Source organism: Gekko japonicus, unplaced genomic scaffold, assembly GCF_001447785.1.
Source record: "Gekko japonicus isolate JY-2015 unplaced genomic scaffold, Gekko_japonicus_V1.1 scaffold347, whole genome shotgun sequence".
Lineage (NCBI taxonomy): Eukaryota > Metazoa > Chordata > Lepidosauria > Squamata > Gekkonidae > Gekko > Gekko japonicus.
In genome coordinates this window covers 836,804-862,958 of record NW_015173133.1, presented here as the reverse complement: position 1 = coordinate 862,958, position 26,155 = coordinate 836,804, and the positions used below count along the sequence as shown (strand labels likewise).

General features: G+C 40.2%; 1 protein-coding gene across 1 annotated transcript in view; it reads right to left on the bottom strand.

The window, feature by feature from the left end:
• Positions 1-3,561: 3,561 nt before the first annotated feature.
• The window catches only part of MLLT4 (myeloid/lymphoid or mixed-lineage leukemia; translocated to, 4), a 170,694-nt gene continuing 148,100 nt past the window's right edge, over positions 3,562-26,155 (bottom strand). Inside the window, exons 29-33 of the mRNA XM_015422166.1 lie at positions 25,643-26,149; positions 18,861-18,989; positions 12,381-12,894; positions 8,415-8,499; positions 3,562-4,606 (exon numbers count right to left, since the gene is read on the bottom strand). Of these exons, the coding sequence (XP_015277652.1) occupies positions 4,462-4,606; positions 8,415-8,499; positions 12,381-12,894; positions 18,861-18,989; positions 25,643-26,149 (1,380 nt within the window). The 3' untranslated portion in view covers positions 3,562-4,461. The remainder of the gene's footprint in view (positions 4,607-8,414; positions 8,500-12,380; positions 12,895-18,860; positions 18,990-25,642; positions 26,150-26,155) is intronic.

Here is a 26,155-nt window from a genome sequence, read left to right as displayed (position 1 = left end):
GTCAGTAAGGGTGACCAGCACTGTCTCCATCCCATGTCCGAGGCGGAAGCTAGACTGGAATCCAGAAAGCCCTGTAACTGCGTTACCACCGACCTCTCGATCAATTTGCCCAAATAGGGTAAATTGGACACTGGCCAATAGTTAGCCAATTCGGCTGGGTCCAGAGTTGGCTTTTTCAGAAGGCGGTTCCTTGAGTGCCTTGGGGAACTGTCCCTTCGAGAGGGACCTGTTGACAATCTCCCTCAAGGCACCTCGGAACCCCTCGTGGCCCGCTTTAATGAGCCAGGAAGGGCACGGATCAAGCCACATGTGGTTGGGCGCACAGATACGAGCAATCTGTCGACTTCCTCCAGGCTGAGCTGGTCAAAACACTCTAAACCCGAACTCAAAGACGCGCAAGGGGCCTCGAGTTCACTAACTGTTTCAACTGTGGCGGGGAGGTCACGGCGGAGTGCTAAGACTTTGCGAAATAGCTCGCAAATGCCTCACAGCTAATGTCCAACTCCCTACTGTTTTGTCTGCCCTGTGGCAGAGCCGTTAAAGACCGAATCGTCCTAAACAATTGGGCTGGGCGTGAGCTTGCAGACGCAATTGTGGCTGCATAGAATTCTCTCTTTGCAGCCTTGGCTGCCATCTCATAGGATCTCATAAACGTCCTTTAAGATGCTCTTGTCGCCTCATCGCGAGCACGGCACCACCGTCTCTCTAGCCGTCTCAGCTCTCCTTATAAGCCGCAACCCCTGTATGTATGTACAGCCCTCAACAGGGCAAATGTACAGCCCTTGCACCCTTTTGGGTTAGGAAACAGTACAGGAAGCTGAAGCCTTCTCCTCCTGCACCATAGTCCCAATCCAAACCAGTGGCCTTTGTGCATAGGAAATGAGCTCCCCTTTCGCATCAGGGGAATCCAGACACTATACATTACAAATCATAATGTGTAGTTTGAATCTCACTTGCATAATGCACTGGAGAACTCTGCAGAGATTCAGCAATGTAAACTGGGTTTTCTCATTTGTTCACCATGAGCCCTTTATCCCCAGTAAGCAGCACAGTGCAATGAATGAATCATGATAATGGTGTGTGTATGTACGCAGGCACAAGAATTCTTCTCCATTATTTTGTGTGGAGTACTCAGCTTTCTATCTACTCCATCCTGCCATAGGTTTCCAAGTTGAGCTAGGGAGCTGGAGAAGAAACAGCTGGAATTAGGAGGGCTGAGCTTCTCCTACTGCTATTAAAGCCGGCAAGTGACAGGAATCCCTGAGGAAAGACAATTCAGTCACGTGCTCTCCACAAAAAGCAGACAGCAGCCACATTCTGATTTACTAAGCTTTACCACAGGTAATTCAAAAAGTAACAAGAAGTCTGGAGAAGGCAACAGTTGTGTATGAAGTGTTTTGTTTTCTAATTTATCATCTCTACATACCTTCTTTAAAAGAATTGGCCTGGCCAAGCAAACAGTGAGAAAAGGTTAAAATAGTCTGTTTATTAAACGGATTTCATTTTCACTTAAATCTGGAAGTACATTTCTGCTATATTTCACTTTGTAAGGGTAAAGAAAGATGTGATTATTAAAAGGGAATCCTGATAAATGCATGCAGCTTTCTCCTTGTTCATACTGTAAGTTCTGTTTCCTTGCTCACTGGGGCCTTTTAATAAGCAATGTGGCCAGCTGTGCATGCCAGTTCCCAAAATCTCACAAGATTCCTTCTTGCAAGAGTCTGGTGCTTTCTGGTTTTTCTTCCCAGCCTGTATGGCATACATTTGCTTGCCATGCTTTTTAAAGAAAACTGGGACAATGAACAGGTAAGGAGGGCATGTGTGGGGAGGGGCAGTAAGTTGTAGGGTGACAATGCCAAACACTTTGACCCGCTGTTGCATAGAATGGAAAGAAGATCTGGTTTACTATTCAGGACAACCTTCTAAAGCTGTACTTTGTGGTGGGCCACAGAAGAAAGTAATTGTGCAATACAGGAGAAAAACCACATTGGTAGGGTTATGATCAATATGGAATTAAATATGCTGTAAGCAAAAAAATGTCTGGATATTTCTAGTAAGTAGTATGTAATGTTAACTAGGAATTCAGTATTTTACAAATTCTTCAGCATCAACAAGTAGTTTTAACTTCTACCTAGTTTAGTAAATAGGCATTTATCTACAGTACTGGTTCACATCCAGTTTGTGTTACCGTATCTCTAATAGCAATGACTGGCTCTCCTGCATCAATAAAAAAATAATGAAAACTTAAAATAAAAAAAAGGATTGGCCAAGGGGTACCGGGAGCCAGTGGACTGGACAGGTGGTGAGAGGAAAACTGTGATGGGGGTGTGGGGGCAAAGCAAGAATGGAAGAAGTGCGGGACAGGATTATTCTTTTCCCCTTGAGTCCTCATAGGATTCCCCTTGTCTGATTTATAAATATAGAAGAAAATTCGATATTTGTACGGTGTGTGCATGTAATCTGAACAAATACTCTTGATACAGATCATACAGTGCAAAGTTAAATACAATACAAAGTTTATTAAAAATAGGTTGCAAGTGAAATACAGTAGAAATGGGAAACTACAGCAGTTTTGATGTTTTTTCTCTCCATAATAATGCACAGTTATGAAAAGCACTTTTACTCATAAACACACTGGACCTGAATGCTCAATAGCGGTCAAATCCACTCCATGTTAGGTGCTATTTCTTTGCTTCGCTTCTAGCAGCAACAGTATTCTCCAGCCACAGCATATCTAGTGTTCTCAAGATAAATCTGGGGAGGCTTGCTTTCCCTGATTAACAGACATAGCAAGCATACAAATCCTTCATTAACACTTTCAACCAATTTAATCCCCTACTTCATATTTAACAGGTGAACGGTAAAGCACACTTTCAAATAAGAAACCTGAAATATGTAAAAAAAATATTTACACTCCAATTTAATATCATTAACTTGCATTTATTTATCATACAACTCTTATTAAAAGTGATTTCTAAGGCAGTGAAAGTCTACCCTCTGCATTTGGAAGTGTGCATAAGTCCCTAAATATATATTTATAAGAGAACATATTATACAGAAAATTAAACTAAAACCCAATTAAGGGCTTTATCAAATAGAAAATTTGCTTAGAATCACAATATAATATATTCATTTTAAACATCACACAATGAGAAACAAACTCTGATGAGGTCCTTATTCTCAGCATCATCAGCCATATATGCATAGCTGAAGGAACAGTGGGAGAAAAAGATTTCAACCATTTAAAATTAAATAATGCTGCAATATAGTGTGAAAAATAGCTTGAACTGCCAATATTTTCTACAGTATAAAGGAAGAGAACACCAGTAAACCAGGCAGGCAGCTTGACTACCATTTTTCTCAACATGAATGACTAGTGATGTGCTGCTACTGTCAAGCCACCTCAGTGAAATTCTTATTGGCAGGCTTTGCTTTATCCTTTCTCATTGCAGTCATAGCATTTTTATGCTATTTACCCCCTTGAAGTAGTGCTTAATATCCTACTAGCTATTGGTAATTGACTTTTTTTTACTTCTTCCTTTTGTGAATATTTAACTTTGGTTTTGTCTTGGCTACAGTATGCTACTAAAAGCAGCTTAATCCCTATTGCTTAGTTCTGAAATTTCTATATAGTACTAAAACTTTGTAGCCTCCATTCACATGCACGCCATGACCAAAGGTCCACCCATTTTCCCAGTCTTGACTTCAGCTATCACCAAAGAGGTCTGAAAACTCTTAAGTGTAAGAAGCAGTTAGTAGTTCAATCTTGGAATGAAGGAGAAACGAAAAACCCAAAGGTGCAACTCTTGTCACATTAGTGGACTGTCAGTAAAGTAAATCAAGTATTTCATATTCAAAGGACTATGCAAAGGGAGGACCCCATTCTGTGTCTGAGGATTAAATACTCTTATGCAGCCCTTTTATATTCAAGGTATTCAGGTTGTTTTACTGCAAGAGTCTATCCAAAGAAACCATTGACTTCAGCTCTAGTTATCATTGATATGCTTATAATCGGTATAACTTCCTTATCCAGCAATCTACACACCAGCAAGTCTGGGCACAGATTATAGTTTAGGCAGTTCAAGCTATAGCCACTCTCTCTGCTCAGCAGCTAGTGAAGTGTTTCTGTAAGAAACCAGAAAACAACTATTCAACAAGTGTTACCCAGAACTATTGCAGAAGTACTTAATCCCCCCAAACAAGGGAAAGGGTGGGGAGAAAGAACATAATGATACTTGATTCTTATAAGTAAAATATATCTTACAGTGCTTTAATTGTATAAACCACAAGCTCTTAATAAAGAATTCGTGTTCTTGCTATTGCAATAGGTCTAAATTTCAAACAGTCCAGATGGAGAATTCCATCTCATTTCGTCAGGAGACACTTTCCTCTTCTTGAACAGCCCCTTTCCAAGTCCCACTAAGCTCTTTCAGATACTTCTGATATAAGGTGCATTTTATCCTATTTTGTATTTAATTCATTTTCCAGTTCCATTAATTTCCTAGAAGCCTTTACTTTGTTGGACACATCCTGGCCTTGGGAAAATAGCCTCTGTCGCTCCCGGAAAGTCAAGTTTTCTGGTGCACCAGGTAAATCTGTATCTTGACTGCAAAGAAAAGAAAGAAAAAAAAATGGTTGTTCATTCTTACATGAATTGTGCTGCCTTCAATAAAGATGCTTTGATCTACAATCCTTAGTATATTTACTTGAAAAACTCTTAGAAATCAATGGGCCTATTTCTAAGTAAATTGTACTGTTCATGGTAACTGTTTTTCCTAGATGGACAATTTTGTTGAGATTCTATCAGATTTGGTTTTAAATGTTAGTGTTCTTGTTTAGATTTGTGCAATGTTTTTTTTACAGGATTTAATCATCTTGGAGGTCGCTCCCATATAATGATTTTGGATACTTACACATTTACTTCATTTAAAGCCTGTCTTTGTTGTTGAGAGTCAGGGTGGATGGAATGCAAACATGCCAGGCTCAACATGGAAATGGATCTGCCACTGAATTATAATAGGACGACCAGCACTAGTCATTTGTCAATAATTTAAGTGTTTTACTATTACTGAGGTCATCAGCCTTAAGACCTCAGAGAACCACTGCCTTTGCAAAGGTTTTTTTTTGCTGACAAAAGTCTTTTGAATATGCTCTGACTTGGATGTCAGGCATACCACGGACCATATGGAAGAAATATCGATCACATCATCTGGCCTGTTTAAGGATTAATCCTTGTCCATCCTGGTTGCTGAAATCACATAAGGCCCATATAAATGGTAAATGAGAAAGTAATTGTGGAAGTGAGAGCTATCCATCTTGGCCTAAAAGTTTATGAAATGTTTTATTGTGTTTTATTGCAATTTATTGTTTATAATTATGTATTACTGTTTTAACTGGCACATGGTGCCCTTGTGAGCCGCCCTGAGCCTTCGTGGTAGGGCAGGATATAAATTTAAATATAAATAAATAAATAAATAAGTCACTGATGTCTATCAATCCCCTGACTCAAGGCACCTCCCCCCCCCAGCCACTCAAAGAGGTGGTCATTTGTCACTTACTTAAAAAAAAATTCCCACAAAAAAGTGATGTTGCCAACTATCACCCAGTCTCTAATTTAGCTTTTTGGGGTAAGGTAATTGAGAGAGCAGTGACAGATTAACTACAGGCCTTCTCGAATAACTTATGCACTCTGGACCCTTTTCATTCTGGTTTCAGGCCAAGCTATGTGCCGGTGAACCCTGCTGGATCAGACTAGTGGTCCATCTAGTCCAGCATCCTGTCTCACATAGTGGCCAACCAGTTATTCTGAGGGCCAACAACAGGTACAGGGGCCCTGATGTTGCCTCCTGGCACTGGTATTTAGAGGTTTACTGCCTCTGATTGTGTAAGTTCCCTCTAGTCACCATGGCTAGTAGCCAAATGACAGACCTATCCTCCAATGAATCTGTCTGATCCCCTTTTAAAGCTGCCTATGACTGTGGCCATCACTGCATCCTCTGGCAGCAAATTCCACATTTTAATCACTCACTGTGTAAAGTAGCAGTTCCTTCTGTATGCCTATCAACTTCAATGAATGCCCTCAAGGTCTAGTATTTTAGATGGAGAAAAGTTCTTTTTGTCAACTCTCTCTATCCCATGCATAATTTTACAAACCTCTATCCTTCCTTAGCTGTTCCTCTTCAGCCTTTTCTCATAGGAAAGGTGCTACTACCCCTTAATCTTCTTTCCTGCCCTCTTCTGTACATTTTCCAGCTCTGCAATGTCTTTTTTGAGACATGGTGACCAGAACTGCACACAGTATTCAAAATGAGGCTGCACCATAGATCTATACAGGGGCGTTAAAAACACTGGCTGTTTTCAATCCCTTTCCTAATTATCCCCAGCAGAGAGTTCCTGTTTTCACTGCTGTGGCGCACTGGGTTAATACTTCCCCTGAGCTATTCACTGTGACTCCAAGCAGCACTGTTTGAAATGACCATAGTGCTTCAGAGATGGCTCATTAATGGAAGGAAATTCGCTGTATAAAACCCCCATCCCTGTATCACTTCATTCGAAATTGGGCCAACAACAAATAACATCCTGTTTAGAACAGTAATGTGAAAAGGGCCTTCATTTGCCACATTGTTGCCCATTCACCGAATCAGAGATCCTTCTGGAACTCTTCACTGTTGTGTCAATTGCAGCCTTGCCCACTACACTGCTTACCCCCCAGGTTCATACAATTTATCAACAAATTAAATAACCCTTCCATTGCAAGAATTGTCCATTTATTCCTACTTTTTGCTTTCTGTCATTTAACCAAATTTTAATCCATAAAAGGACCTATTGTCTTATTCCATGATTGCTACGGCCATACAGCCCAGAAAATCTACAACAACTCCGGCCATGAAAGCCTTCAACAACACACTTACTTAGGAGTCTTTGATGAGATACCTTGTCAAAAGCATTCTGAGTCCAAGTATATAATACCTACTGGATCACCTTTTCTTCACCCAAAAACACTCCAACAGGCTGCTGAAGCAGGACTTCTCTTTGCAGAAGCCATGCTGATTTTTCCCTATGTTTGATTACAGATCTACTAATTTGCTTGGGATAGATATCAAGCTAATTGACCTGTAAATTCCTGGCTCACCTGTAGATCCCTTTCTAAAAAATTGGTGTAACATTTGCTACTCTGTACAGTGACTGATTTTAGTGACAAGTTATTTATCAAGTAGATCAAGTACTAGGGGGCTTTAATTAATGATCTCTGTCTGAACACAGACAAAGGCCATGCCTATTTGTTGCCCCTACAGAAGGCAGAGATCTTGAGCTACTGCCTGATAGCTGTAGTTAGGTGGCTGAGTGCGAATAAACTGAAACTGAACCCTGAGAAGATGGAGGTAATACTGATTGGGAAGACTGAAGTCTTGAAGGACACTGCACTTTTCACTTTTGATGGGGTTCACCTGACCCTTGCTAGCTTGGCCAAGAGTATAGAGTTTATACCAGATCCAGTATTACTACTGGAAAAGCCAATTAAACACAAAAACTGCTTTCTTCCAAGTTAGAAGATGGCCCTCTACATTGACTCAGTTGATCTGGCCACAGAGATCCATATGTAGATATACAGATCTCCCCTCAAAATCAGCTCAAACACCAGTTAGTGCAGAATGCCGCAGCTCAATTATCATCAGGAACTAGGCGGTGAATGATTATTACACTGATTCTGTAGTCACTCCATTAACTAATGGCCAGGCACTGAGCTCAATTCAAGGTCCTGGCTATCATATGCAAAGCCCTTCATGGCCTTGGACTGTCATATCTGTAGGGCTGCCTCTCCCCTCCTATGCCCCAGACTTCTAATCTGAACAGGTCCTTCTACAGATTCCACTTTGTAAAAGGCCAAGATTAACAACTGCTTGGAGACATGGATTTTCTGCAGTGACCCCTCCCCACCCCCCATGGAATGGTCTGCCTGAGGAGGTCTGGAAGGCTCCCATACTTTTTGCTTTCTGCAAACCGTTCAAGGAGGGCATTTTTATAAAGGAATATGGCTGCATTATAACAGAATGATTCAGGAAAACACTTCAGTAGAGGGAATGGGACTGTGGACCATACTATACTCCTACTATGTATTATATGTTGCTGTATGTTTTTATCTTGCTCAGCATTATAGGTCTACTCATGTAATACTATTTCTTGCATTAACATTTCAAGTTTAATACTTATGCTCTGTTTAAGATTTTTGCAACCCTAGTCCTGTTACACTATTTATTAAATGTCTCCTCATCCCACTGATTATACTAATTTATATTGTGTAATCCACCTTGAGTCCAAGTGAGAAAGGCAAACTATAAATAACAAATAATTTTAAAATCAGAATTTTAGGACAGCATACCCAGTACAAAACTGTGCTATTTATTTTATTTTACCTTTTTGATTTTTTATCTCTTGGGTCCAGAGACGATTCCTGTGATCCTGCAATTGCTCCAGTAGATCCAGTGTAAGAGTTTGATCCTTATGCAGGAGAAAGTAAAATTATAGTTTAAAGGCTGGATGAGTGAACAAAGTGAACCTTTCTGTTAAAGGTGCAGTGCTCTTAGCTGGCATAAAGTCTCATCCTATGATTTCTAGTCTTTGAAGATAATCAAGTACTCATTTTTCCAGTCAAAAAAAGGTAGTCTATCCCTAGAGCTACTGGCCTGTTAATTACAATATTGCCATGCCCTTTTATTTTAAAATATGGACATGACGAGATGGAATTTAATTTTTAAAAGATATAGGAAAATATGTATGTAGATGAATAAAGCAACTAATAATGTCAACAGCAAGTATGCAGATACAATGGCTGCAATCCTGCACACACTTTGGCTGCTTAATTCCTACTGAAGTTAACTACCCAGGCAGCCTGAGTGCAGGATTACAATTTAAGACCTTTCTATTTTCATGAAAGCTGAAGAATATATTTACTGCTAAGATTTGAAACTACTGCTTTTTTCATGTCTAAATATTACTTAACTGATCTGATTATGGGGGCATGTGGTAAGAGTATTCATTAACATATGGAAAGTTACGGTACATTCCTGTAACAGCTTTCTACATTAGTTTGTTAGTTACACAGCCAGTCTGAAAATTATTTGGCTTTTTCTAATTTTGTGTTCTGAAAAAGAAATTAGTTCCTCCCTCTTTTGTGTAAGTTCACATTTTGAACAGATTTTACAGCATTGCACCTTTGTACTTAGCTCTTACCCAAATAAAATTCCTACAAAACAGACTGATCCTTTACAAAGACCACAAGACTAAACACACTCATTTCAACTTGAAATACCAACCTTATATGCAGATATTAAAAGTACTATTGTTTTTGTAGAAGAAAAAACATCCTTGTAAAGGTTGCCACAATTCCTTGTCCATTTTAACCTCTTATTTTTAGTTTCTGAATAATGCATGTGTTATGTCTTGTGAGCCTTCATCTACACAAAAGCAAATGTATGCTCCTTCCATTAGTGTATTCAATTACTGAACTTGAATAGTGGAAATGAAGTTCATTTGTAGATTTTAGCAGTGTAAAGCAATATTTAACACTGTGTTGATTCACCAGAAGTAAACCAAGGTTGTAATGCTATGCCAATGTACCTGGGAGAAAGCCCCACTGTACTCAGTGAGATTTACTTCTGGGAAAATATGCACAGGATCACATTTCAAGCTGCATAACAAATTTCAATGAAATGAATTTCTTTTGGTCACTGCCAAATTTAAAATCTAACCATCATTTTTGTTGAAAAAAATCTGCCTTAATACAGACTGCAGCTCACCCAATTTTACTCCATATTTGAGAAAGCCAATATTTTTAAAGTGGTCCCAAGCCATCCAGTGGAAGGAGCTGGGGAAATTCAGTTTTGCAGAAGCACAATTTGCCATGTGTTAGCATTCATAAAAGGACAGAAAGGACAGTGTTAGCAAGATGGAGAGATGACAAGCTGCACAGCAAATTCTGCATTTTGTGCAAAGAGCTTTGTACTTTACGTAGGCAGTCTTCACAGATTGTACACTCAGGTTAAATATATGACCTGTTCTATAAACTTTTTAAATATGTATGAAATACAAATAACCAGAATTAGTCAAATGGTTCATGCATTGTGTCTATGATGAAGAACTAGCATCCCTCAGTTATTACCAAAACGTATCTGCATTTATTTGAATCCTCAAACGAGACACTGTGTTGGATCCAATGCAAGGGTGCAGACATTCTCCACTTTCCCTTCTCTACAAGCAACCATTTCTGACCCTAGAAAAGTTTATTCCTGGGGTCATGGGACCTGCATGGAACAACAGCCAGACTGGCCAATGAACAGCACTGAAGAGGAAAGTGGGAGTAATTGCTCCCTTCTTCCTCTTCTGTTGGCAGAGGTCCACTGATGGATGAGGCAGGAAGGACAATTTTGTCTCCTTCCTTTCTCATTGCAGTCCAGTGATCTGCTTGGCTGTTATTTCACATGGATCCTGTGACCCCGGGAATAAACTGGAGTTGGAAATGGTTGCTGGGGAACAAGAAAGTAGGGAAGATATGAAACTATAACTAATAGATCACTAGATATCAGACATCAACTACTGGAAGAGGTAGCTTCCTCCAAACGCAGTATGAAAGAAACACTGGAATAAGTGATTTATTGTCATGTTGTACTTAGGGTTGCCAATCTTCAGGTGGTGGCTGGAGATCTCCCACTAGATGGATCTCCAGATGACCAAGATCAGTTTCCCTGGAGAAAATGGCTGCTTTGGAGGGTAGACTCTATGGCATTGTACCCTGCTGAGGTCCCTGCCCTCCCCAAACCCACCATCCCCAGGCTCCACCCCCCCAAAAAACTACAAGTATTTCCCAACCCAGGGCTGGCACCCCTAGCTGTACTTAAAGTTCAATGGGAAAGATTAACTAATGATTATTATTTCTGAAGCTTAAATACAGTGCCATACAAAACCCAAAGACCAGCATCTTTCAAATTTGACCCCTTCTAAGCTGAAGATCAATTTTACGTAAATTATAACAATCAAAGCATTTCCTTTACAGCATTACCATTGATAATAGGTATGAACAGGATTATATGAAAGGAAGTGTTACATTCCTGTTCAGCTATCAGTAGAAGCAGCACAGAAAATTATTATTCCTGTTAACAGGCAATGTCGCAGTAACTGGGGGTTCAACAGCAGATTCTGTAGTTGTACCCCAAAGAATAAGTAAGGCCAAAGAGTTAAAATATGCTAAGTAGTGCATGAATTACAGATTAAGATAAACAGTGGCATTATTCAACCATTAGTTCCCTTTCTGCTCCTCACTATAAGTAATTCCTCAAACTGGGAGATTTTTCTGCGATTTGAATGTAGATTTCTTTTGATGTGACAGAATTTTATCAGTCAGGAGTGGAATGATTCTATGTTCAAACAACTGTGGGATCTCCTGGTTCAAGTAATCCTCCTTTTCCACACAGTGATAATATGATGAAGCTGGAAAAAACTTGGACCCATCCCTGAGCTCAATGTGCAGAGTCAAGGGACAGGGAAAGAGAAGCAATATTCAAACCTAAGTAATTCCATTAAATTGGGGGTTATTGTGAAAAGTTATTTTAAGAAACTTGTTTAAGTTTGCCACCTTATTAAAAGCTCAAAACTAGCCACAACCCTTGCGATAAAGTTAGAATTCTTGTGCTCTGCAGACGACAGCAGTGCAGATAATGGAACTATTTTTTCTAAGGTAGAAAGTTAGGAAGAGTAACTCAGAGACAGAAGAGGTAGGGGAAAAAAACCCAGGCCTTTACTCTAACAGGAGGAAACTTGTACCATAAAGATCACATGGGCTGCTATAGTATTGTTCTCACGTCAATGATTAGCACTTCTTCCCTCAAACATACATATAGCATTTAGAATACAACACTTGCCAGCTAGTATAATTTTAAAGCCATTTGCACACTATTTGCATGCCAAACAAGCAAATGGAAACTTCTCCCCAATTAATGAATCAAATACACATATCCTATTTTCATGAGAAGCATATAGCTCAGAAATGTTAAACTATCATGGACCCAATGGAATAAGAAAGTGAAAAAGATGCAGGATAAAAGCCAAAACCAACAGTACTTTTAGCTAGTTGAACAAGAAATTTTAAAAAGTGATTTTGCTTTCATTATATGAAAGTACAAATCATGGAGAGTTTGATAAGGAATAAAGATGATTGAAAGAACACACCATTTACCATAGCATACCACTTAAAAGTTACATCACCATGCTAAGGATAGTGATCGAGTAAGAAATAATCATAAAGTGATTTTTTCCCAGGAAATCACAGTGTGAAACGCATAGAGAGTTTCATACAGAAAGATTCTTATTTAAAATTTTGTGTCTACCTTTTGAGTTGCTGGGATTGATGAAACTCGGTTTGTTTGGTATGGGAGGGGGATGGCTCAGTTTGTAAGCAGTACTGTTGGCATTGACCGAGGATGGCTGGAATGAGTTGGAAAGGAAGATGCCATCTGAGGCTGGGCGTGGCTGGCGTGAGGGCTGCTGTGGTTTAAGGGTGGCAGGAGGAAGGTCACCATAAGACTTTCTTGTACTGGCGTACTTATCCTGACCTGCTGCTAGACAGGAATCCTCCTCCTCCTCATCATTGTATGCAACAAACTTGGCAGTATAAATCGTATCAGGGGAGAGGACCTGTGTTTTGAGGTAAGAGGTGTTTCGCTGAGGTGGGGGAGGAGGAGCATTAGATGAAGGGGGCAGGGGTGGGAATTCATATTCCCGTGGAAGCGGAGGTCTGTACAGACCAGGCTCATCGGGTTCCAGCAATCTCCGTTCTGCTTCATCATGTTGACGGCGCCTTTCAGCCTCCAGACGATTGTAATATCCTTCCTCTTGTCGCCTCTGGAGAGCCAAAAGGAACAAAAGGATATCATTCAATAAAATACATTTTCCCCCAAGCAATTAGGGCAATATTTTGCTATGACACATTCAAAGGTACAATTCTCTTCTTTATTCCTAAGAAATGAGCAACACTTCCTATTATACAAAAGTTATGTAAATGTTGGCTCATTTCTGTATTTAGATGCATAAACTTGCACTGAGAAAAATGTATGAAGGATTAACAAATGTTACATGCAGTTTAAAAGGAAAAAAATAATATTGAACATAACCATTAAGGCTTTCCACTTTGCCTTTAATTAAAAAAAACTAGTAGCTTGTTCAGTTCTCATTCATTCCATCCTTTTCATCATTAGAAAACTAGTATACACTCAATCCCCTTTCTTCCTTCTGTAGCTGTGTACCATCTCCCTGCATCTCTCGACCATTTGGGGTGGGTATTATTTAATAACAAACAGTAAAGGAAATCAATGAATATAGCAATATAGAGAAATGGCACATAAAGAATCATCTGGTGAACATTATAACATAATAAGTGATTTCTTAGGACTGATGCAGATGTAATGCTAACCATAGTTTATTGGCTGAACCACTTCTTTATCTGACTCTTCTAAAATTCTGCATGCTACTCTCAACCATGGTTCAGAGTTCTGCTTGAACATTCCAAACCACATTTATTTATTCACTTTATTTATATCTCATCTTTGTCCCCAATGGGGACCCATAGTGGCTTACATTGTTTCCCTGTCTTTCCCTGTGAGGTAGGTTACGTAAGAGTGTGATTGGCCCAACATCATCCCACAAGCTTCCAAGGCACCAGTGGGGATTCAAACTTGGGTTCCCCACTACACCATGCTGGCTCTCAAGTGTGGATAGGCAGTTAGGGATGAGCAGTCAGAAGTAGTGAAGAATCACAGTTGAGGCGAGGAGGGGGAATATGTAAAAGTTAGGGAAATGATAATATAATCCTGCAGTCCTGACTCTAAGACATGCTTAGTGTTAACTCTGCACTACCTCTTACAGGATTATTTGTAACAGATCAAAGTTCTGTCAACTGAACTATCTATAGAACACATATGACCACTGCTTCCCAACAAATTATCAGAGGCAAGGGTGATCCAGGGCTGCTGAGAGCCCCTAGGGCCCTCAAACAAAGATACCACCTGATCCCCCCATATGACTTTGATCCAAGCCAAATATCATAACAAAATAAATCACTTTGCTTGCTGTTACCATGAATATATAGTAATAAAATAATTGGCATGTCTGTTTACAGCAGGCATAACTCATCAGAGAATAAAGCTAGAAGACTCAAAATTCAGCATGATTGTGGGAATTCCAGGGCCAAAACTGAAAGGCATGGGAATATCCTGGCCCAGGTGAGACACCCTCCCCATTATATTATTTTCTATCATATGGCAACCCTCCCCCATGCTATTTGCAATGGAAGCTAAGGGTCTCCATTTGTGGCAAGAGTAACTCATCAGAAAATAATGCTACATGTTTGAAAACTGGCCACCAACCCCAGAAAGATAATGGAAGTTGCAGAGCCAAAAACGAAGGGAATTGTTTATCTTCACGATAAGCAACATATAATGAGACAGCTTTCAAGCAACCTGTCATGTGACACTAATACTCAGACCCCAATCTGCCATAAAAGGTTGCTGGGTAACACTCTCAGTTAGACAGACTTCATAGGATTATTGTGTGGATAAAATGGAGGACAGGAGAACAATGCAGCTTTAGGTCCCCACTGGAAAGAAAGATGGGTATGATTTTTGTTATCTACATACTAATAATGAAGCCATCCAAATCTTGGGATACTTAAATCTAATGACTGGTGCTGTGAAGAGACAAGACAGAACTTTCTACAGACCTGAAAAGGGCCCCAGGTTTGCAGGAAAATGTGAAATCTAAACACCCCCCCCCCCAACACGGGGGGTTTAAAAAACCTGAAAATGATAAAAGCACCTGTAGCTTTAAGCAACAGATTCTTTCAGTGGCTGTTGCTAGACAACCACAGTGTTCTAAGGCTTGGTTCTGTCAGTAAAAGGCAGGGGGAGGGGGCAGGCCCTTTCCAGGCCTATTTTAGTCTCTGAGGGAGGACTCATTGGAACCAGGCCTGATTAGGGTTGCCAGCTTCAGGCTGGGAAATTCTTGAAGATTTTGTGAAGGAGTCGGAGGAAAGCAGGGTTTCGGGAGGGGAGAGACCTCAGCTGGATCTAATGCCATAGAGTCCACCCTCCAAACCAGGCTTCTATTCCAGGGGGACAGATCTCTGCCATGACAGCAACCTCTGGGTGACTTGATACCACCCTACTTGCATGACTCAATTAGGCCTGGCTTCTTGCTACTGTGCAACAGCAGCCACTCTTTGAAAGCCAGTGAGGTATAATGGTTAAAGCTTCAGAGTGGGGTCTGGTCGACCAAGGTTTGAATCCCCATCTTGGTATAGAAGATAATCACTGGGTGATTGGTTTATAATCACATGCTTTCAGCCTAATCTATTTCACAGGTTTGTGGTGCAGATAAAAAGGAGGGGGGGAGAAGAATATAAGCTGCTTTGGCCCCTACTGTGGAGAAAGGTGGGGTATAAATGAAATAAATAATAAATATAGCTGAAGATGGGAGGCAGATAAAAGGTAAGTTGGTGAATGGCTGAGAAGGAGAAAATGAGACAGGGAGAGGATATGGAGTTACCAGGAGGAGTAAAAGGGAAAATAGTGGGGGAGGGAAAGTGAGATGCCTCCCACAGGTCCTTGGAGGTTCCCACTAGCAAATCTAATTTTTAATGACATTAAAAAGATTGTATCATCAGTCACATAGCAAAGTAGCCTTTACAAAGGGCTATAACATCTTCTACCAACACAGTAATAATGATAACAACCCAGTGCCTGAACTGGGAGTTCTAACTCCCGTTCCACATGTATAACCATTAAATTAAGTTAACGTTTCATTACTGTGCACATAAAGGGTAGAGGACAGGAGAAGCATCCTTTTGCTACTTTGTTAGATCATGGGGAAATATTAACTCCCCCTTCCATTCATAATATTGAGAAAGGTTTGCTACTGTAGTATTAAGTCCATTCTGTTGCCAAGTAGGATAAGGACGAGGAGTGACCAAGACTTGGAAATAAATGGGGGGGGGGGGGGGGAGACACATGGAAAAATTAGGTTAAGGAAGATAGAAATGAATGAGAGAATTTAATGAAAACAGAGGAAAAGGTTGTTTTAACTAAAAGTAAAGGGCTGTTTTAACTTGCTGCATCACACTACCACTTTACTTCTGTCTCGCAGAAAGGTGAGTTTAGCCTGGTCAGGGACTTTTTACTGTGCTCAGCCTTTCCTGCGCCCCTAGTGGCTGCAGCCAGAACTGCATCAAAAGGAAAATCAATGGAAAGGCATTTGGCAGGATGCAAGCTGAAGCTGCCTTTAGGGGACCTCCAGCTGACACCCCCCCCCCAATTTCCCCCTCTTGGCAGCCCTGGTATGATTTGAATGCAACAGGAGAAGGAAAGATGCATAAGGAAACACAGATTCATACTCCCTAAACTACAGTAAGCCTTATTTTCCCATCAACCTAAGGATTCATGCTGACTGTCATTAGAAATAAACAGCTGATACTTTACTTGTCCTTCTGGCTTATTTTACTTGTTCTTCTGGCTGTGCTCCTCTTCTCTTTTACTGACTTTACTGGGTTCTTTTGCTGCTTTGCATTAAGCTTAAACATCTTCCCTTACTCCCAAATCTCTCCACAGTCTTGCTGTTTGCTATATTTGTGTTTTCTCTATGCACCTCTTCATCCTCTTCATTTATTTAAGCCAATTGACTTGTAAAGTCTCCTGTTTTAGCACCATCTCCCAGTTGCAGTTTTGGGTTTAAGCTAAAGTAGTGCACAGTACGTTAAGTGTTATAAAAGTAGTAAGTGAAGCCAATTAACTATTAGTCCATGAATTAAAACTGTCCTCAGTAACATCGCTACACATTCCTCCATGATCAAATGTCAGAAGGCACTAACACCTAATCAGTGAGCATCCAAAATGTGAACTGCCCTTCCCTCAACCATCTGTCTGGCACCAGAACTACTAAGCCAGGGGTTTCAAATTCATTTGTTATGAGGACCAGATCTGACATAAATGAGACCTTGTTGGGCTGGGCCATGTGTGTCATAAAATGTAATGCCAGGTAGCGGAGATAAACTTTATAAAGGACACAGACAAACACAATTAAAGATTTTTTAAACTTTAAATAAAACATACTTAAAACACTAGCACCCTTGCAATATTTTGTCTATTTAACAGTCTCTGATAACTGACACCTCTTGCTCTGAACTATTGCATCAAAATGTCTATGCTGTAGCAACCTTTAGTATGCTGTTCAGGTGTTTATCTGTAAGCTACAAACCTACTTTTGATTTATTGACATTCATTACAGAAATCTCACGCTCAGTGTTCTGAGCCTAGGACCCAGGAGAAAATATGAAATGGCTGGGCATTGCAAGCTTTTGTACATAAGTTGCTTCATGTGCTGGTCAAGAACATGAGAAGGCATCCTGACAAAGACTGAGGGCCATGTGTTTGTCTACAAAACTACAGTCTTCCCCGGAGAAATAACTACAACTTCCTACAAAGGAAATGTGCTGGGTGAACTTGGTCTGGACACACACTCTCAGCCTAATCCACCTCACTGGCTTGTTGTTATTCCTCCTCTAAAATAGTTCACATTGCTTTCTTACTGAGAAAGACTGGATCATGAGGGCATGAATACAGTGAAAAAGGGGAGGGAACCCAGTTGCACCCAGGAGAGCCTGGCATAAAGAGCCCAACAAAACACACACGCACTGTAGCAAGGCACACAAAAGCTCATAATTTGAACAAAACTTTGTTTGTCTTAAAAGTATTTCTCCCATGCGATTGAGGCAGCCCAGCAAAGCAAGCTCTCCCTTGTTCCCTCCCTCCCTTCAGGGAGGAGCCTCAGCCAGTGGAAGGAAAGAAAGGCTTCCCTTTGTCTCCTGCAGCCTGTCCAGGAAGCTAGCTCTGGCTATTCCTCCCCCTGGGAGGAGGAGGGGAGGAGCCTCAGCCAGTTCTTTACCAGACTCTCTATTGCACAGGAGAGGCAAAGCCTATCTATCTCTCCTGTGTGATTGAGAGAGACTGGTAAAGTAAGCTGTGATGTGACCGCAGCAGCAGAACTGGAAAAGAAAGCAGGAAACAGCCAGGACCTTGTGGGCTGGATTGGGGCCCTTCAAGGGTCTGATCCAGCCAGCAGGCCACATGTTTGGCACCCCTGCTCTAACCACACCACCACTGGCTTTCATGTGGTAGTTGCTGTTGAACAACAGTGAGCACCTGAGCCTGAGTGAGCCATGGAATTCACATCTTAGCAAGTTGCCAAGTGGCTGCTAGTGGGGCCTGACTCTGATGAGTCCTTCCTCAAAGGCCAGAACAGACTGGAAAAAAGCCCTGCCTCTCCCCCTGTCTTTTATGGACAGAAACAAGGCTTCAAGTGGCAATACAGTTGTAGTTGCCTAGCCATGACCACAGAAGGCATTTGTTTCTTAAAGCTATAAGAACTGCTTTTAGTATTTTGAGGCAGTGTTTTTTTGAGGCAGTGTCACCGAGTGTTTTTTGTTTTTGTTTTTTTTAAGATTTCAGATTGTTTTTTCAAAGCTGGGGCTTTTCTCAGATTTAAATAAGGATCTGTCTTGTCTATTCACAGCTCCAGTCTCTGGATTTAAGTATCTCCAGATTTGGCCATTCTGAGATTTAGATATATTGATTTGTATGCTACTGATCTGCTTTAATTTGTAAGCTGTTGTGAAAATTTCTTGATTGAGGGATAGGATAAAAATCTACTAAATAAATGATAATTACTGCTCACCACAAAGAAAAAACTTGTTCAATACTGAAACAATGTGAACATTCTGAAAATCAAATTGCTAAGGATCAAGCTAGCTGAGTGACCATAACCTTTTGTTCTCCCTCTCGCTTTGTCCGCTCCTCCTCTTGGCGCCTGCGCTCTTCTTCTTGCCGAGCTCTGTCTTCCGCTTCCCGTTTTCGCATCTCTTCCAACTGCTGCTGCCGTCTGCGCTCTTCATCCTGTAGCTAACAAAAATTTGTTCTCAATTTTTTCCCCACAAAAGCCAAAGTATCTCTGACAGGATAAAAAGCCATAAATGAAAGCCTTTTTTTAAAAAAAAAAAATGCAGATCAATACAAATATGTTGCAAAGATGATGTTCTTCAGCAGTCACAGTGACAACATAGTGCGCGAACATAGTGCGGATTTCAATCTGAAAATACAACCGACAATTTTCAAATTAAAAATGCAGAAAAGAAGCCTACTTATATATTCCTCTTTCTAAGAATATACATGTTTTAGTTCCCTACATGTTCAGATTGGGTTCAGACATCTGCACTGGAAGCACAAAAACCTCCTGTTTCAGTGCATTGCCACAATTCTCCAGTCTGGGAGATGTACATGCTCCTATTGAGAGAGTAAACTGCCTACTTCCCCCACTGGGGAAGATGTTCAGGATTTATCTGGGACATTACAATGATGCAAAAAAGTCCCAAACAAACCAGGAATTGCCAAGGCACTTGTCATGATAAAATATATAAAGTCAGTCTTAGATACAACATGCTGACATCAACTCTTTCATCAAAATTCTGCTATGTTTAGAATCTGAATTTTAGCATCAAAAAGTTATGCCTTTTAAAATTAACCAATAGACCAGGCAGGCTCAAACAGAAAACCTACCAATAATCACCGGAGAAACATTAAAGACTTGAGAAAACAAAAGTAGCGAAAACTCTTAAAAGTGTGTGAATCTAACAGCTAATATGAAAATGCAATAAACATAGATCCAGCATTAATACAACGTAATATGCTCTGCACTGAACATAGTTAGCAAATACCCCATTACTTTCTCAAACATTCTCACATTCTATGTTGTCCTAATTCTTAACTTTCAAAACAAAGCAAGGCTAGAAGGGTTACATTTTGGAGACGAAAGGGCTCCTTATCTTCTACTTATTGTTCTCGTGTTTCAGGTGCTAAATGAAAGAGTATACACTGTTTTTCATTTTAAAAATAAATAATCTCTTTTTCCTCTCGCACACTTCTTTTCCAACACGTGTGTTTTTGGCTAGAAATTATAGAGGCTGGGGGAGGGGGAAATCAGGCAAACAGGGAAATTTTGGGGAACACTGGAAAAATTCAAACAAATATATTTTTTTTCTCTAAGAATGAGTGAAATGTGCTATGACCGCATAGGGAACAACAGTTTGCACCTCTCCCTCTTTCTAATATTGGTTGTAGTTACAATTTTACTTGTAGAAAACTGATATATTTATACTTTTAAATTTCATAAATATGCTAATGAATATAATTTTATATGCCAGCTTTTTTATGTTGTTCAAGCAGAAAAAATAGGTTTAGGTTTGATAGGAAAGTATGTTGCATATGTGTTGCATTGACTTCCCTGCCAACAGGAATAATACAATGTTAGAGGGAAAGTTTGCTTCCATCTCTATTGCCTAACAATGGGCACGAACCGGTTCATGGGCCAAAATCTGGCATGAACATGGCCCAGTGCGTGGCCCCTGAACAGATGTTCAGGAAAGGTGCCTTCCCCAAACATTTACCAAACTTTTGTCTGGTTCAGCTGTTTGGGCCATTTAAACCTAAAAGCTGAGTGGCGTTAGGTTTAAATGGGCTGGCAGCCATTTCAGCGCTCCATTTTGACTCCCCCTGCTTCCAGCGAAACAAAGTGCTGAAATGGCTGCCAGGTGATCCCCCCGTCTTTCCAGGGACAAAGGGGGAGCTGATCTGGCCAGTTTGGGGATTTTTTTGCCCAGTTTGGCCCATCATAACCCCAAACTGGAATTTTTAGGCTTGTGCCCAACCCTACTATTGACTTAAAAAGGGACCACTAGCCCTAGAATTAGTTTTCAGGCAGCTACTCAGGCTGCCCAGGAAGAAAAAAGTTAATTCAAAATGAAAAAAAAACCCAACAACAAAACTCTTATATGTGACCCTACCTCTCAATCACTACTGGGGTATATACCAAGCTGAAGAAATACCCCAAAATACCTTATCATATTTCTCAGGTATTTATTCAGCTGAATACATATCAGATATCTGTACTTGGCTACTGAAGTAGCCACGCCTGAATAAAAGTAGATATTAATCAGCTTTTATTCAAGCCAAACCAGAAGGCATTTAAAGAAATCACAGTCTCTTTAAATGCCTTTTCAGTTCACTTGCTGAGTCACGCCGCTGTGGCAACGAGACTCAGCAAGTGAATTGAGCAAGCATTTAAGCTTTAAATGCTTGCTTACCTGAATTCAGTTCACTTACAGAGTCATGTGGCCACAGTGGCACGCCTTGGCGAGTGACCTCAGAAAGGATTTAAACTTTAAATGCTTGCTAACATCACTCGCAAATGCTTGCTGACTTCCCCTGAGTTCAGTTCACTGTGAATGAACTCAGCAAGCATTTAAAGTTTAAATCTCTTCTCTATTATACCCTATGGGGACAGTCCCCATAAGGTATAATGGAACTGAATAAATTCAGCAATCCTGATTATTTCCTGAATCCCAATATCATACCAATATAGGGATTTGGGTATACTGGGAAATACCAATATTTTTCGGGTTCAGTAGACTCCAACATGAAACATACCATTTTGTTTGCAAATCCCTAATCATTACAGTTGCTGGTTCTGGGTTTGGCAATTCCTAGTGATGTGGTGGTGGAGACTAAGGAGGGTGGGGTTTGGTAAGAGGAGGGATCTCAGTGTGGTATTATGTCATAAAGTCCACCCTCTAAAGCAGCCATTTTCTCCAGGGGAACTGATCTGTGTAATCTGGAGATCAGTTGTAATTCCAGGAAATCTCCAGGCCCCACTTGGAGGTTGGCAACCCTATTGATCACAATTATGTATTGCTTCAGTTTTAGGAAGGACCTAGTTCTACACAGCAGAGCAGAACACTGTACAGAAATGAAAGATTTCAGAAAGAGCATCCTCAAAGAAAAATTGTGGAACAGGGGTCCCCAACCTTTTTGAGCCTGCAGGCACGTTTAGAATTCTGTCACTGAGTTGTGGGTGCACCCACACAATCACAGCTACAGGAAGCAAAGTCAACCCAAAATGTCACTGTGAATAACTCTTACAGTAACTCTGTAGCATTTCAGGCAGTAGTTTTGTTTGACATGATGCCTTCTAAAATGAACATATGGTTTAAAATATTGGTTTTGCATACAGACAGCTTGCCTTCAGTTCCACAGTGAAGATCCTTGTACTGTGATGGTAGCTGTTGCTAAAGCAACATTTTAAAAAAATCTGCACAGCCAATCAGAGGCTCATGGGCAAAAGCCCCACCTGGCCCCTCCTACTCTCTAAACAGTCTTGGCAGAATGGGCACCATGGTGCCCACAGGCAACATGTTGGGGACCTCTGGTGTGGATATTTTCAACTTCACAAATCTGTTAAAGTGTTATAAAAGAATAAAGGAGAACTACTGGACCGTGTCCCACAATGTGTAATATAGTACCGTGTCACTTTAGAAGTCTTGTACCAAGTGGAATTACTGTAAATATTCTTTCACGTAGCAGATTTATAAATATAAGTATGACTGGTTTATGACTGCTAGGAGTATATGGAATTATATGAGATATTCCTAGCAGTCATAACCCAGCCAAAATTTAGCACCTTACTTTTAGCTAAGCAGGAGACTTAAATCTCTTCCCTTGAAAATAACGGGATTTAGACTGGTTTGTGTCTAAATATTAGAGTCAGGAAAATATCTCTAGTTTGAGAGCTGATTTTCACATTCAACCGTGGCTTTTGTTTTAAAAGTAAAAAGAAGCGGAGAAACATCAAATTGCTACATGCAGAGGTCATTTCGGGGGGGAACGCGGGGGAACACAGTTCCCCCAGGTGAGGTACAGGGGGTGGGGCACATGATGAAGCCCCGCCCCCTGCTTCTGGCCGCCCCGCTTCCAGCCCTCATTCAGCCAGGAGGAGGCAGGAAAAGAGGGAGGGTAAGTTGCTTCCTCCCCGCCTCTCCCCACCCCTGCCTGGGGCCAGGGAGGGCCTTGGCGGGGCTTCCTCGCACTCCCACTAGCCTTGCAGGTCCACCGCCGGGCCCCTGATGTCAGGGGGTGTGGCATATGCTAATGAGTTATGCTAATGAGTCCCCCTAGCTCTTTTTCTACGAAATGACCCCGGCTACATGTCAATCAGAATACACTAAGACCTGTTACATAGGTCATGCACCAAGAATGTTGTTATAAAGTTAATAATGTTATAATGTTGTTATAAAGTTAATGGACATGGAAAAGTGATATAAAAGATGAATCTTTTCCCTTTCCCTACAGATGTAGCTAGTTGCCATATACCTAGAAGTAGCTCACATTATGGAAAGTGTACTAGGATGCTGAGCTTTCTGTATTTTGTGGTATTATTTAATTTTGCACCTACAGTACGATCCTAAGTACCCTTACACCATTCCAAACCTATGAACTTCAATGGATTTAAAATTATGTAACTCTGCTGGGATGGAATTATTAGTGTTCTACTAGTTAGTATGTTAGCGAAATGTAGTAAAATGACTGAAATAAAGACAGAATTATAGCAAGAGTATCTATGTAATATGTCTACAAATATGCTCAAAAAGAACACCTTAGTGTTTCAAGAAGTGAAAGGTTAAAAGGAACTACTTCTAGACAAGTAATGTAAATGACAATTCATGAATATGACCAGGAGAAGCTAAATACTGTAACATAAGTTGGATATTGGGATAGCTATAATAACCTGTTAGTAACTATGATTTGCAGGAAAGGAAAGTCTTAACAAAATGAATCAAACAAAATCTCATTCTGTCAATATTACAGTTTCCAACTCCTTGAATTCTTAAAAAATACTGAATATGTGGTTCAATATAGCTATGGTAATTAACAGCTGCAAACAATTCAAAGATGCAAAGAAAACACAATATTTAAAGGAGAAAGGCATGGGAAAAGTTAGGAACACATCTTCAGCAACAATTATTTGCATGCTTACAGCTAATTTAATGCATTATTCCCCTGCCTTAAAGTACTCCAAAAATGACAGACAATATCCAATGCATATTGGATCATTACTAATTTAAAGAAAAAGAAAAAGAAAAAAGCAATAGGAAAAAGCATTGAAGAGAAAGAAATAAGAACATACCAAATCTAGAACAGAGATTGCTGGCATAGCAGTCTGCTGCAGGTAATAAAAAGAAGGAAAAAGAAAGATGCACAGTGAAAATAAGGGAAAACTGAGATTTGCACTATGCCAAAAGCATTTTTCTTTGATTTGTTACAACAGCTGTATATTAAAAAGAGAACATGCAGTGTTTTGATACTCTAACAACTAGTGATTGTCCCTAAATAAACCAATTATAATTTTAAAAACTGCTTATTTCTATGAATTGCTTCCTTGCTTTAAGGTATGACACATTCTATTGGTACATGGATATTTACAATGCAGATGAGGTTGTCTATTGTGAAAGAGCAGATGATTAACTGCTTTCAGTTTTTATACTTTATTCTTACCAGAAACAAACCACTATGTTTTTAAAGCTGTGCAAGACCTTAACAAAATTTAACCTTCAGTCCTATTGCAAAAATAACTTACTGAGTATGTTACACAACAGAGATGGCCAATTAAGAATATGATACAACTTTTAAAACAGATTAAAGTGTGAGATGATTTTTAATCTATAAAACTGAGCAGAAATGGGATGTAGTAAAATTATTCTGTCAAGGAATATTTACAGCATTTCTTTTATCTGCTTTTTAAGCACAATGTAGAAAACTAGCCACAACCGGGGGGGGGGGGGGGGGGGGAGAGTGCAATCGGGGGGGGGGGGGGGGACAGAGTGCAATGAAGAGAGACAGAACCCTGAAAATCTAGTACTTTCAACTGTGCTCTAATGGCAATAGTAGCAGTCTATACAAAAAATCAATGCCAAAGAAAATCTGACATAATCTGTGTAACTCTGCATAGGATTATACTGTACATCTGACCATTCATCAGCGTTTTATAGTACAATCCTGTACAAAGTTACTCCAATACAACCTGACTGAATTGAATGGGCTTAGACTGGAGTAATTCTGCATAGGATTGCACACTTGCACATGCTATCTTAGGTTCCCCAAAAGAAAAAAAGGTTTTATAAAGTTTGTATCAGTTTCTGCAATTATGTTACTCAGTACATAGTGAACCGTACTTGAAATCCTTGATACAGAACAAAAAATGCTGCTCTTGGAATGAACAAACCAACAATGCTTGGACAAATGAAAGATGGATACGTTATCTTTGGTAGTACTGGTTTTATAAATAAAATACTGAAAAAGAATTAGAGATATTTTTAAAAGTGACAAAGTTAACTGTCCTTTTGTTTGTTTTTTTAATTTTAATGAATTATAGATGTATGTATAATAGTGGATGCCTGAATTTCTATGCCAATATATTTTTTTTCTGTAAAGAGGGCTGAAAGAAAGGCTATCAAGCTTCCTCATTAGTAGCCTGCGATATCCCACTTAATTTAACAAACTGTGACAGATAAGGCCAGGCTTCATCACGTAGAATGAAAGACAGGGACATTAAGACAGTCCAGTCCTCCTTTATCCTGTAATGATAGGTTATTTTTACTTAGATTTACTAACATCACATACAAGTTTCAGGGCACAACATTTTAAAAGGATTCTGATTTTACCCTTGCTCTTCTCTCAGCTTCCAGACGCTGCATAATCAACATAGTGTCTATGTCATCATCTTCCTCATCATCTTCATCTTCATCTTTTTGCTTTGACTCTTGGAGCCGTTTCTGGAACTGCCACTCTAGCATGAGCTTTCGCAGACGGTCATTCTCTTCAGCAGTGCGATCTGGCTTATTTTGAAGTTCTTGAATCTCTTTGCTCAGCATGTCCACAATGTGCATCTGCTGCTGCTTCTCCAGTTTCTCCTTAGCATCTCTTTTCCAAGGGTCAGGAGACAGGCTATCACTAGAGGACAACTCTTCTTTGCTTATAGTGATGTACTGCAGATCTCGTCGCTCAATTGTTCGGGGCTGCTGTTGAGGCTGCAGTTCTCTAATGACAGTTTCCTGGGACCTCTGCAATGTTGAAGGCTTTTCTGGTTTTACTTGCTGAACTGACACTGGGGGAAGTAACGATTGAGCAGAAATTAGCGGCTGTGCTCGCATTTGCCCCAATTTTCGTTCCTGTTC